This window comes from Cricetulus griseus, chromosome 2, assembly GCF_003668045.3.
Source record: "Cricetulus griseus strain 17A/GY chromosome 2, alternate assembly CriGri-PICRH-1.0, whole genome shotgun sequence".
NCBI classification, from domain to species: Eukaryota; Metazoa; Chordata; class Mammalia; order Rodentia; family Cricetidae; genus Cricetulus; species Cricetulus griseus.
The window spans coordinates 315,899,207-315,913,492 of record NC_048595.1 but is presented as its reverse complement, the minus strand read 5'-3'; the positions used below and the strand labels follow the sequence as shown (position 1 = coordinate 315,913,492).

Sequence of the window (14,286 nt, the reverse complement as noted above, 5' to 3'; positions counted from 1 at the left end):
TTAATATGCTTAAAAAATAAATCTTTGTATTTTCTTCTAGGTCAGAAAGACCTTCTAACTCCATGTTACATCGAAAAAAGGAAAACTGAAAGAGTTGGACCTATAAACCCAACTCTAAATACAACTTATACATTCTTTAACACATTTTTCAAAGAAATCAGCAGTGTGTTTCCAGATCATTTCATTCACTTGGGAGGAGATGAAGTAGATTTCCGGTGTTGGTATGTTAAATATGAACCTTTTATTTATTTTTCAGTTTGTTCATAAGGTGTAGACATACAGAATCCACACGGAGAAAGGAAAGATTGGGGGTAACATCTCTCCTTGTAAGGGTTCCAGCAACTCCTGAGAAAGTCAGTTATTAAAGAATGTATATGCTGAGAGGTCCAACAAGCTAAAAACTTAGGAAGAAGAATCAAGGGGCAGAAGCTGGATGGCCGCTCATGCCTATAACTAAGGTCAAGGACAAGCCTGGGCTATAGAGTGACTCAAGAAAAAAAGAATAACAAAATCTATAACCAGTCTTGGTGGCACATATCTAATTCCCATACTCAGGACAATGAATGTGGAGTACTGGGAGTTCTAGGTGAACCTGACTATAGTGAGACTGTCTCAAAAAACCTAAAAGACTATAAGGACAAGAGAGCTTTAGTGAAAAGGGGAAAGACTAAATAAAGAGGATGTTCAAGTCAGAATCCTTAGATTGTAAAGGGGCTGAGATGGAGGATAGGTATGGTAAACCTTTTTTTAAAATGGGAGTCATTTCTGGAAAAGCATTTCTGGGAAAAATAATTTGCATTAGAAAACTAAGGGAACTCATAACCAAGAACTTGGATCCTTTAGTATGTTAAAGTTGGTATAACTGATGTTTTAGATACACACTGCTACAAATAATAAAGTAGGCACATCACATTGTCTGTAACATTTCATTCACTGTTTTAATAAGGTTATCAAATCCAGATATCCAAAATTTCATGAAGAAAAAAGGGTTTGGTGACAACTCTATGAGCCTGGAATCTTTCTATATTAAAAAGTAAGTCACTGGAAAGCCTACTTATCAATGCTTTTGTACAATTTAAGTGTAGCTTATTCTCTGCTTTACTTTTTCATTTTCTCCACCCCTTACAAAAAGAGGAGACATGAAAACCCACTATAGAAGGAACTGCTATACACTGTTTTCTTTAAAATGATGAGCATTTTGCAATAACCATTGAAATAGAGGGAGAAGCCATGTATTTGAGAACTTAGTTCCGAGTCCTGGCTGCCTGCATCCCCATCACTACCCAGATGCTGCAACTCGTTCCATTTGTCAAGTCCTAGAGCATGGCTCTTGCTCCCTGTCCCGCGCGCTATATTTTCTCGCCGGCAAGAAATACACGCAGGACACTCGGATCCTTCTGCAGACAAGCTTTAATGCATCTTGAGAGTTGGGGAGAGCATAAGCTTACCAGAGCGGAGACTCTGAACTAAGAAACCCATCCCTTAAAAAGGCTGGCAAGCAGCCGCCTGGGACGTGTTACCCTATGAATGGCTTCAGCTCCTCAGGCCAAATGAGCCACGGGATAGGCAGAGATCAAAGGAATGGAAATTACCCAGCGCCTGTGAAGTAATTTACATCTTGGTGTCTTCAGGCACCAATATTGTAATGGAGAATGCAGGAAACGGCCCCCTACATATCCCCCTTTTTTTATTAATTAATGATAAGGCTTTATATTTTTACAAGCAAATAGGTCACCCATATGTTGAGGGATAGAGGTAGAGGTTGTACCTTCCCAAATCAAACATTAAGACTGTGTACAAGAGTCGCCATCAGGCTGTTAGCTTGACCCGAAGCACTCTCGACCTGTCCTCTGCCGTTTTTCTGGGAAAGGGAGGCTCGGGCAGGTAACCCTTATGCAGGTCAACGTACCTCTCAGAGAAGCCTGCATATTAGGCAACTCTGTGCGATGCCTTTGCTCAACACCCTCATTGGGCTGCTCAAACCAGACACTCTACCCTGTGCAATGAGCCTAGGCTCCGGGTGTGCAAGAGCTGTCTGGTCGGCGGCCTATTGCTTAAGCATTGTTAGCCAAATATCAGTGGAAGCGCTTGGGCGATCTCTCTTTAGTTTTGAGCCTAGAGCTTATAGACCAGCCAGAAGTAACAGCAATCCGCAAATGGCTGCATCAAACAATCCCACCCCCACCCCTTTCTCACAGACCAGCCAGAAGTAACAGCAATCCGCAAACGGCTGCATCAAACAATCCCACCCCCACCCCTTTCTCTCCGTCAAGGACAGGAGTTAATCTGGATAACAATAGCGGCTCTCAACTCCCGGGGAGAGGGTGGAGTTTCAACTTTTGAAGGTCCGAAGGGGCTCTTCGGGTTGAGTCTTTCTGGGATCCACAGAGGATTTTCTTCATCCTGTGGGAAAACACAATAGCTCCCCTGGATCTTATGAGAATAGGATCCGGGCCTCTCCAAAGATCAGTTAAGATATCTTTTTATTTTACCATTTCCTTGGCCTTTTAGGTTTTGAGGTGAGACGCTTGGCCGCGGTATGGCCCCCAGCGTTAATGTTTATGAGGCTTTAAAGCCATAGGCATTCCAGGCCTTTAAGAAGTGTTGAATCACATGCATGGCCTTTTCCCCTATCAAAGACTGGGAAAGCCATCTGTAATTTCCTCCGCTCCTCTGATGGTAAAAAGGAGTGGGTACCAAATAATGGGGGTGCTGATGGAAGTACACCCGCTGGATTAATAGGCGATGGCCTCATATTTGCTTTCACTTTTGGCAGCCGATATCTATCGGGGTGGTATCGTGCTGCCTCCTCCTCTAGCTCTGCTTCCTTGCTAGAGTCTAAAATCTCAGAGTCTGAGCTGCTCAGCTCCAAGGCCTCTAGTTTCATTGTAGGGCAGAGGCTAGGTTTTGAGTCTTTATTTCTCTTAAATTTACCGGGGTGTGACCGGTTATCCCCTATTTTCTCTCCCTCCTTTTTTGTTTCTTTTTCATCTAGCTGAGCTGTTTCCTCTAAAACTTTATCTCTTGAGCCTTTAGAGTCATCAGAGCTATTAAGATTTAAAGCTTTAAACTTATTTACAGAATCATCTAACAAATTATTTACTCCCTTGTCAGTAGACATCCCGGGAGGTCCTTTTTTCTTATTTGTTGTTGTTTCTCTTAATAAATTATTCACTCCCTTGTCACTAGACATCCCGGGAGGTCCTTTTTCCTTATATTTTATTGTTGGGCGCGCCCCATCTCTCACTACATTCGGTTTCTGACATGTAATTCTGGACTTCTTTAAGATTGCTACAACAGTGAGAAAGGTCAAAATAGCTCCTAGTAAAAGCACAGAAGCCTCTATATTAACCTCCCAAAATAGCAACATTCCCAAGCCAAAGTCCAGAAAAAACATACCTCTCCGAATTTACCACCCTGCAGTTCTGAATCCGCCCCGTTAGAGGGGTCTCCGCAGTGCCAGAGATGTTAACAAAGTTTCCCGGGTTTCGGCACCATATGTCCCGCGCGCTGTATTTCTCGCCGGCAAGAAATACACGCAGGACACTCGGATCCTTCTGCAGACAAGCTTTAATGCATCTTGAGAGTTGGGGAGAGCATAAGCTTACCAGAGCGGAGACTCTGAACTAAGAAACCCATCCCTTAAAAAGGCTGGCAAGCAGCCGCCTGGGACGTGTTACCCTATGAATGGCTTCAGCTCCTCAGGCCAAATGAGCCACGGGATAGGCAGAGATCAAAGGAATGGAGATTACCCAGCGCCTGTGAAGTAATTTACATCTTGGTGTCTTCAGGCACCAATATTGTAATGGAGAATGCAGGAAACGGCCCCCTACAGCTCCCTATGCTGTGTGTCCAGTAGCCAGAGATGCACAAGCCTGCTTGTTGCATTAGAGTTAAAGGCAGTTAAGTCCTCAGCTGCATCAGCTCCATGTACAGTGTTTCACAGGACAGTGCACAGGACAGTTTCACAGTCACGTTTCCCAAAAGTCTGGCTGTGCTTCTCTGCTGGGAATCAGCACATTGTTTTCCATAGAAGAACCAGAGCTGGCAGATGATGGAAGAGAATGGAAACAGCCATGAGCACTGCAGTGGTTGTGAGAACGAGGAGGACAACAGTACAATCGGGACTCAGGACCACCTACCTAGGGATGGTGCTGCCCACAGTGGACTGGGTCCTCCTGTTTCAGCACTCAAGGCATGTCCACAGGCCAGTCTGACCTAGTTCCTCAATCTAGTCTCTCCTCTCAGTGGCTTGAGTCCAGCCAATGACACTGGAGCCAAGAGAAAGAAAAAGAAACAAAAGAAGAAGAAAGAGAAAGGCAATGACACAGATTCAGCCCAGGATCAGCCTGAGAAGATGAACTCTTTGCCAGCAGAGAGGATCCAGGAAATACAGAAGCCATTGAGCTGTTCTCAGTGAGTCAGGGACCCAAAACCATGAGGAGGCCAGCAAGCGAAGCTACCAGTTCTGGGATACACAGCCAGTCCCCAAACTGGGTGAAGTAGTAAATACCCATGGGCCAGTGGAACCTGACAAGGACAACTTTCACCAGGAGCCTTCTACCCTATCCCAGGGCTTCACTTGGGATGCCTTGGACCTGGGAGACCGTGGTGTGCTTCAAGAACTGTACATCCTCCTGAATGATAACTACATGGAAGATGATGACAACATGTTCCAGTTTTGATTATTCCCTAGAGTTTCTTTTGTGGGCTCTCTGGCCACCTGGCTGGCTCCCACAGTGGCACTGTGGGGTTCGAGTGGTCTCAAGTCGGAAACTGGTTGGGTTCATCAGTGCCATCCCAGCAAACATCCACATCTATGACACAGAGAAGAAGATGGTGGAGATTAACTTCCTGTGTGTCCACAAGAAGCTGTGCTCCAAGAGGGTGGCTCCTGTTTTGATCCGAGAGATAACCCGGAGGGTTCACTTGGAGGGCATTTTCCAAGCTGTTTACATTTCTGGCATGGTATTGCCAAAGCCTGTTGGCACCTGCAGGTACTGGCATCAGTCCCTAAACCCTCGGAAGCTGATTGAAGTGAAGTTCTCCCACCTGAGCAGAAATAGGACCATGCAGAGCACCATGAAGCTCTACTGACTGCCAGAGACTCCCAAGACAGCTGGGCTCTGACCAATGGGGAAAAAAAGGACATTCCAGTAGTACACCAGCTGCTCACCAGGTATTTGAAGCAGTTTCACCTCACGCCAGTCATGAGCCAGGAAGAGGTAGAGCACTGGTTCCACCCCCAAGAGAACATCATTGACACTTTTGTGGTAGAGAATGCAGATGGTGAGGCGATTGATTTCCTGAGCTTTTATACACTTCCCTCCACCATCACAAACCATCCAACCCACACGAGTCTGAAAGCTGCTTACTCCTTCTATAACATTCACACCCAGACTCCTTTTCTAGACCTGAAAAGCGACGCCCTTGTTCTAGCCAAAATGAAAGGGTTCGACATATTCAATGCACTGGGTCTCATGGAGAACAAAACATTCCTGGAGAAGCTCAAATTCGGCATAGGGGACAGCAACCTGCAGTATTACCTGTACAATTGGAAGTGCCCTGACATGGGGGCCGAGAAGGTTGGATTGGTGTTACAGTAACCAGTTGCCTGTGAGATTCTGGATAAAGCCACTGAGAATTTAAACCAGGAAACAGAATCCCACCACTTGTTAGTCCAACTTTCACAAATGTGAGATCTCTGGCAAATAGAACAGAACGGAACCAGCTTTACCAAACCGCCAGCGAACTTGACAATTACATTGCAATGGCATAGGCTGTGTGATGTCACCTTTGGGCATGTTTCTGGTCTCCCTGTTTTCAATGAATAACACCCTCGTGCAGCATGATCAAGGGAATGTAACTGCTGAACCTAGCTCGTGATTGGAATATTATGGAGTTGACAGGTGAATAATAAAAGTATATATATATGTATATATATATTAACTATCTTTCATGTTCCAAATGTACAAAGATGTTTGATCTCTAAGAGAAAGAAACAGAATCCAGTCACTCTTCAAGGACAGTGGCAGAAAGGCACGTATTGGCACAGTTACTGTTTCTTCAGGAGCAGGTGCTGTTCTCAGGGAGCAGGAGGAAGGGGATCTGGGGAGCCTCATCCAGTTCCCCTTTGGAATTGGCTGCCCAGCTGGCTTTGGATGAGGTGGGAAGGTGAAGGGACTGTCAGCTCAGGAGAAGGCTCAGGTCTCCAGGATGGCAGGACAAGCTCCTGGGGTGGGGCTGGTCCTGAGTAGAGGCCAGACCGCTGCATTCTGAAGAGTAGGAAGTTGTGACAATCATAGCAACAGGTTTCATTAATCAAGTCCCTCTTCTATCTCCTGGACCTTCTCCTTTAGAAGGTTATCCAACCAAGTGATTTTAAAGGCTTTTGAGCCGGCTGGTGCCAACTTTACAATTGTTGTGTTCCTGTGAGACTTTGCCTTCACTGCCTAAGAAGGTTGGCTATTTGAAAGGAACCTTGGACCTCCTTGTAGTACCTGGGATCTTGTGGAGACCGTATCAGTGCAAGCTCTGTTTAAGTCATCTTAGTGCAAAAAGGGAGTGTCCCAGGGAGGCTGAGCAGGGGTGGTGTGACGATGCCCTGGCCCTTCAGCCCCAGCCCCTGCCCCTGCCTGTGCCTTCCAACCCATCAGCCATCTCCTTCTGTGGTCCTTTAGCTCCTTTCCAGGGTGTGCAGCCCACAGTGGCAGCAGGAAATAGTAACTAGAGGCGATCTGGACTGTGTTGCCACTGTCTGAGTCTGATTATCACCAATGCTATTGTGTGAATTTTTGTGGTGGTAGTGATGGTTATTGTTGCTGCCAGTTTCTCCAGAAGTAGTCAAGCCCCTGAGCACATGGCTGCCCATGTGGGCATTCTTCAGTGGTGTTCAGTCATAGGCCTAGGAGGTACTGTCAGCAAGGCACATTCAGCTTCCTTGTAACTTGTGCTCTGGGAGAAAGCCCCAAATGATACCTTGTTCTTTCACCTCTCGGCACCTCAGGGACAGGGGGAGTTTGTAGGGGGAAAGAAGCCTTAGCCATGAGCCAGGTTCAGCGTTGTCCCCTGAACTGAAGCTGTTCTGCAGGCAAGGAGGGGTTTGCATCAGGCTATGGCTTCTGGTGGCGTTCTGCAGACGCTAATGCTGAAGGGAAGTGTGTGCTTGGGAAGCTGCCTGCTCTGTAGACTGCTGCTGGAGGCAGCTGTGCTGTGCAGGGTTCTCATCAGAGGCCTCTAGGGACCTTCCTTCCCTTCACTGTCCTGTGCTGCGAACAGCAAGTGCCAGCAAAGATGGCTGACTTGTGACTCCAAGATCCTCAGACCAAAGAAGCTGCTGCTCTTGGCAAAATGTGCACTGAGTTCTACAGATGGGAGAAGTCAGAGAGGCAGGGACTCAGCCTCAGTCATCAGACACAGTGTCCTAAGTGCCCAGGTGGGCTCGTTCGCTCACCCTGCCCATTCTCTTAAAGAACAAAGTGCTCAAGTCTTTCCTATGTGGGTGGTCCTGGAATGTGGAAAGGCCTCCTGCCTTCATCTTGATCAGTTGGGGGCCAACTCTCAGCTGAAATTGCCTCTGAGATTTAGGGTACACAAATCTCTGGAGTGAGCTTTGGTTTCATTGATCCCAGTCATGGAACAAAGCAGCCAGTCCCGGGGGCTGCCCTGGAAGAAACAGATCTGCTGGCAACAACTCTATCCCCAGAACCAGGTGGCTTGCTCCGCTTCTGCTGCTGCCTCAGGATGGGCGCCGTGCCCAGGTCTGCAGGAGCTGGCTCAGGGGTTGTTTTTAAGTCTTGTTTTTTATCCAAACTGTCCTGGTGTCTTCATTCAACCCTCATGGGATAAGGGGCTAAAGAGCGCCATCATGGATTCAGAGCTGCTCCACAGCCTTTGAAGTATGCCTGCCTTGTGACTGGCTTGAACCATATGAGAAGGGTCCTGGAGCCTCCAAGCTGACCTGCCTCAGGTAGCTACTGTCAGAAGGACTCAGTGGGCCTGGCTCCAGTCCTCTGCCATGCCCTGAAGAACTTCCCTCCATGCCTTTGGATTGACTCCCCATGCTACCACGGACTCCAGTCTATAGGGAGTGAGCTGGGTAGAAAGGCCTTAACCCTGGATTGAGGCCTACATGGGGCTCACTTTCCCCACTGGTGCCTGTGGCTGAAGATGTTGGCATCTGAAGGTTGACTCACACCAAGCTTTGCTAACACCTATTATTTTATGGAAAATATCAGGCCTAGCCCATCTTTCTGCCTTGTGTCCCCCTTACATGCTGGCACTCTGAAGCAGGTGTCTTTGTGATATTGAACTCTGTCTCCAAAGATGACCAGCATTAAACCAAGCTGGGGGCCTGAAGGCCCTGCTCTTGGCAAAATGTACACTGAGTTCTACAGATGGGAGAAGTCAGAGAGACAGGGACTCAGCCTCAGTCATCAGACAAAGTGTCCTAAGTGCCCAGGTGGGCTCGCTCACTCACCCTGCCCATACTCTTAAAGAACAAAGTGCTCAACTCCCTGAAGGAGTTGTTTACAGCCAGAGAGAGAAAGAGAGAGAGAGAGAGAGAGAGAGAGAGAGAGAGAGAGAGAGAGAGAGAGACTCTGAGGTCAAGAAAAGAATCTAGAGTGTCTACTAGTCTTTTTTTTTTTTTTTTTTGTGGCCTAGTCTATCTGCCCCAGAAGAAGAGCAGACCTGTCTTGTCCTGCTGCCAAGTGAAGGCAGGTCTAGGGACAGACCTCACCTGAGGAGATTTAGGGCAGTTTCATGTAATCAAACTCAAAGTGTTGACTGAGTGGCAAGCAGGTGTTGCATCTGGGGCCAGAGAGAGGGCTTCACTATTTTGTTTTGGATTTTCTTTGTGCTGTACCGGGGGCATTCGTTGCTGGAGTGGGGTCGGGGGCAGAGATACCAAATGCATTGTTCCACTCACTACATCTTACTTGTTTCTAATAAAGGAAGCATCTCAAAAAAAAGAAAGAAAGAAAGAAAGGAAGGAAGAAAGAAAGAAAGAAAGAAAGAAAGAAAGAAAGAAAGAAAGAAAGAAAGAAAGACCAGAGCCATGGGTTTCATGGACTATGTGGAGGAGAGAGAGGAGAGACAGAGAGACAGAGACACACACACACAGAGAGAGAGAGAGAGAGAGAGAGAGAGAGAGAGAGAGAGAGAGAGCTTTGCAGATTCAACAACCATTCTTAGATTGTCAGCCACAGAAAAAAGGCTGTAAGCTGTGCCTTTCCAGGTTCTGCTCTGCTCTATCCATTGGGTAGTTCATTCTGCTCCTTCCTATTTAGCTTTTTGTATGATGTGTTCTTTCTTATTTACCCTTTCAAGTGTTTTTTATTGCCTAACTAAGTATCTGTGCCAGCTAATAACTGAACATTACTGACACGACATATCAAGCTAGGTGTCAGTTTCCTTTCTTCCAACCTGTGGATTAAGGCCATTGGAAACATCAGATATTTACATTACAGTTCCTAACAGCAGCAATATTACAGTTCTGAAGTAGCAACGATAATAATTTTATGGTTGGAGGTCACACGAAGAACAGTATTAAAGTGGCATTAGAAGATTGAGAACCACTGTTCTGTAAAGATGTGTCACAAGCATGGGGAACAAAGCTCAGGGTTGAAGTTGTCAGCCCTGAGGCATCTCCTGAGGGATCTCCATTCATGTGTGGCTGACTCTCACAATTCACAGTGAAATACTTCAGTTCAATTAGAAGGGCAGATGCATCCAGGAAGATTTCGGTCAGGGGGGCAGTACCTAAGTGGTTCAGTAGAGGCTATGGACGTGATTGGAGGACTTTGGGATTACATTGTTTAAAGAGGTGATCTATAAGATAAGGGGAAGCTTACATATGAGGAAGACAAAAATATGGATCAATATTTAAAAACTAAGTCAGGTTTTCTATAAGAGGGTAAGAAATGTTTTTATCCTGAGTATGGCACTAATCTTAATAATCTTGCCTGTGGTATTTTAAGGTACCATACTTTCTGTGTAGTTTCTTTGGAGGCAGTCTCTAGTCAGCAAGACATATCTCAGGTTGTCTTAAAGTCAAAGAATTTTTTCCATTTCCCAAGCCCCTTAACCTTGGCCTGTCTCTCTACCTAGCCTCCTACCCAACTTTAGCTGGTTCTATATAGCTATGTTATCGTGAGGTACAGTACTTGTCAACGTTGCAAGCTGTTCCTGGTAGAAAACATGCATGTTGAAGAGCGTTAACTTTGTGATCCTAAATAACTGTCAATGTTTCCAATTTTAGTATTTTGGATATTATTACATCCTTGAAGAAAGGCTCCATTGTTTGGCAAGAGCTTTTTGATGATAATGTAGAGGTAAGAACTGTGAAAACTCCACTCAAGGCTGGAGTGATGGCTCAGTGGGTGAGACTGCTTGCTGTACCATCTGAGCACCTATCTAAAAGCTGGATGTTCATCAGCAGTTAGGTTGGATGGAGGAAGGGCTGCAGGGCTCCATTTCTTCACTGCTGAACTCTCTCCTACAGATAGATTCAAGGAGAGGAGGCATTGCTTCAGTATATACATATATATATGTATATATTGGTGACCCTCCCAGGTCCAAGAGATCACAGCAGTCCAGTGGTCTCACAAACCAAGTCACTAGTTGGGGGAAGGGATGTAAGATTCAAGAGAGAGACTAATCAGTATGCATTGTATACATATATGAAATTGTCAAGAACAAAATTAAAAAAAAAAAAAAAGCTGGCTGAGCGGTGATGGTGTACACCTTTAATCTCAGCACTTACTTGTGAGGAAGAGCCAGGCTGATCTGTGAGTTGGAGGCCAGCCTCGTCTACAAAGTAAGTTCCAGGACAGTCAAGACTGTTAAACAGAGAAACCCTGTCTCAAAGAACAACAAAGCCTAGCATGGCCTAGTGTGCACCTGTAACCCAAACACTGTCAGGACTGGGACAAGAAGGTTGCTGGGATCTGCTGGCTCCAGCATAGCTCCAGGTTCAGAGAGACTTTCTTGAGGGTATAGTGATTACAGCATGATGGCAAACCTACCCATACACATGTGTACACAATTATAGTATATATGACTCCATTAGTAATATGGACAACTCACTTTTTTATTCTCATTTCTTCCCCCAACTCCTGCTGTCTCACAAGTTGAAGTATTTTTAATTAAGTTCTTTTATGTTTTTAGGAGCAAAACAGACAACAAAAGAGTTTTTTCCTTTTTTTTTCTTTTTATTTTTTAAAGATTTTATTTATTTATTGTGTCTACAACATTCTGCTTCCATGTATATCTGCACACCAGAAGAGGGCACCAGATATCATAGGGATGATTGTGAGCCACCAAGTGGATGCTGGGAATTGCACTCAGGACCTCTGTAAGAACAGTCCATGCTCTTAACTTCTGAGCCAACTCTCCAGCCTGAGCTTTTTCAAAACATAGTGTTAAAGTGGTTTGAAAATAGGTAAAATTAATATACACTTTTAAGAAATATTTGTTCTGACACAATTACTTATTATTTATTTGTAGTGGATCTCACAAGTGCAGCTACCACTGTTACCTCTCTGGGGGGCTGGTGATAGTCTCATGGTTCCAGGTTAAGTAGAATATTAGTGTGTCGGGAATAGGATCAAGGAGCACATCTTACCCTGAGTTCTTTACCTCTCTGAGGTGTTAGCTTAGACAAAAGTTAAATATCCAGTTTTAAGGGTTGAAGAAAATTTGAGTAGCAATGAAAACATAGTGCGTGAATAGCATATGGCACTGACTGTTAGGAAAAAGAAAATAGGATATATGATTTTTTTCTAAGATCTTAGAAATTATACCAAGGCCTTAAAGATTGTTTTTGCTAGACCTAATACTGTGATTCCATCTGCACTTTTAGCTTCGGCCGGACACAGTGGTTGAAGTGTGGAAAAATGAAAATTATTTGGCGAACCTAAAAGAAGTCACATCATCTGGCTTCAAAGCAATCCTTTCTGCTCCTTGGTACTTGGACATCATTAGCTACGGGCAAGACTGGAAAAAATACTACAGAGTAGAGCCTCTTAAATTTGACGGTAAGTAAAGCAACCATCATTACTGCTACTTTCTTCCATAACTTTCATTCTCTCATCCCAAATCTAACTTGGATGCCTATTATCCGTTTTATATCTGGTCTTTGATTTTATTAAAGGTAAACATTTGATATAATTTTAACTTCTGAAAGGAACAGTGTGCTCTCTAAATGAAATAATACATAAGTAGATGCCACTTAGATTTGCCTCCATTTTCATGGAGTTGCTTTCTATATCTGAGAGATGTTTGGCTGTGTTAACTCTGGAAGGCATCTAAGTAAGGTTACCATTTCTTCTGTGGATTTCAGGCTGTGTAGTCCTGGGTTTTCAACCACTTTATTAGCAGTTCTAATTTATACGGTTTTTGTCTATCAGTCTTTAGCTTAGAAAATGATGTTATGATTAAAAATCTCAAAAAATATTGATCCTCTGAAAACTATATTTTTCTCCACAAAGCATTTTGAGGATCAAACATAAGTATAAGAAAATAGTTCTCAGACTCCGGGCAATGGTGGCACATGCTTTTAATCCCAGCACTTGGGAGGCAGAGGCAGGCAGATCTCTGTGAGTTCAGGGCCAGTCTGGTCTACTGAACCAGTTCCAGGGCAGCCTCCAAAGCTACAGAGAAACCCTGTCTCGAAAAAATAATTCTTAGATACTCTTTTTCGTTCTGTTATTAAATACTAAGGAATATAAACCAAAGATAAGTGTAGTGGTCATAGTCCATTAAAATGAAGCTCATATCCCAACTTGTATTTCTTGGCACGCCACTAATAATAGGAAGTGGGAGGAGGTGTCCAAAGGAGTTTGTGCAGAACCCTATGAAAAGTATCTCCTCCTGAGTCAGCACAGGCTTCCATGTCTGTTGAATAGCACTGAGCCAGGGTGGGAGTAAAGTTTCTGCTGCCTACAGGGTGTAGGGTGTGGGAAGGTAACATTGAGTGACTACAGAAAGAAAGCCAGTGTTGTACAGCTTAGCTGCTTTCCCTTCAACTGCTTTAATGCAGGTTCTAAGAAGCAGAAACAACTTGTCATTGGTGGAGAAGCTTGCCTCTGGGGAGAATACGTGGATGCAACTAACCTTATTCCAAGATTATGGTAAGGAATTAAAGGGTACCAACTGCCTTAAAAGATGCCTTAGGTCTTATTCTCCATGCAACTAGGAAAGCGCTGAAGAATTTCCTTAAATAGATGACTTAATTGAAGGAGAAATCTAAATTGCCTTGGCAGACACATATTTTAAATTTCAGGCCTCGGGCAAGCGCTGTTGGTGAGAGACTCTGGAGTCCTGAAACTGTCATTGACGTAGATGATGCCTACAGCAGACTGGTGAGACACCGCTGCAGAATGGTCAGGTGAGAGGCACTCCCTTCCAGTCTAGGATCTCTTATTAAAGTCCAGCACTCAGTGTAACTAGTGTCTTCAGCTTTTTGCTTTGCAATAAATAAAAATGTCACCTAGGAAGTAGTGATTTACCTAGTAGAAGTTGGGCATTCCTTGTTGCAGGGGAGAAAGTAACACCAATAAGATATATTTTAGTATAACTGCCATCTTAAAGGGGTTAAGTGCTTAAATTAGAAACAGTAAGTCACCGAAGGGGCGGGGATGGGATGATTTGCTAAAGTGATGTGAGATGGGAGAGCCACCAACCTAAAACATCTTTTTTGTTATCTGTCAACAGCCGTGGAATAACTGCACAACCTCTTTTTACTGGACATTGTGGCCATTAGCATAAAGTGAAAAAGTGAACAGAAAAGGCTTCAGCAGCTTGAACTATAATCATGTTGATTTTGAAATCATGTAAAACTATTTGTTAGGTTTTGTTTTGTTTTTTTTAATAAACCATCTTTTTATTGATTGACTACCTGTTGTATCACACGCTGAATACTGGCATCTTTTATGTGAGCAGCTTAAAAATATAAATGGAAAAGCTTTGTGATACCACTCAAATATTCCAAACGTCTGCATGAATGCCTTCATTGTTGTGATGGCTTAACTGAGAAATGTTGATCCAGATAGAAGGCTCAGCATTTAAGAGCACTTGCTACTCTTACAGAGGCCTGAGTTCAATTCCTGGATCTACATGGTGGTTCATAACTATCCAAACTCCAGTTCCAAGGGATGAAAACATTCACTTCTGACCTCCAAAGGCACCAGGCACACACATGGTACACAGACATGTATGTAGGTAAAACACTCAAAGGGAAAAATGTAAAAAGGCAATTTTAAATGAGCAATTATGTTCTACACA

The 14,286-nt window shown here is 44.3% G+C and overlaps 1 protein-coding gene across 2 annotated transcripts in view; it reads left to right on the top strand.

Annotated features, from left to right (window-relative positions):
• Window positions 1-13,899, top strand: part of LOC100756663 (beta-hexosaminidase subunit beta) — a 35,109-nt gene extending 21,210 nt beyond the window's left edge. The window contains exons 8-14 of one of the 2 annotated variants that reach the window (XM_027401666.2): window positions 41-221; window positions 947-1,033; window positions 10,262-10,334; window positions 11,864-12,038; window positions 13,043-13,133; window positions 13,286-13,390; window positions 13,717-13,899. In XM_027401666.2, coding sequence (XP_027257467.1) covers window positions 41-221; window positions 947-1,033; window positions 10,262-10,334; window positions 11,864-12,038; window positions 13,043-13,133; window positions 13,286-13,390; window positions 13,717-13,765 — 761 coding nt within the window. In that variant the 3' untranslated portion in view covers window positions 13,766-13,899. The remainder of the gene's footprint in view (window positions 1-40; window positions 222-946; window positions 1,034-10,261; window positions 10,335-11,863; window positions 12,039-13,042; window positions 13,134-13,285; window positions 13,391-13,716) is intronic. The other variant, XM_027401667.2, reaches the window with a different exon arrangement.
• The last annotated feature ends 387 nt before the right edge of the window (window positions 13,900-14,286 follow it).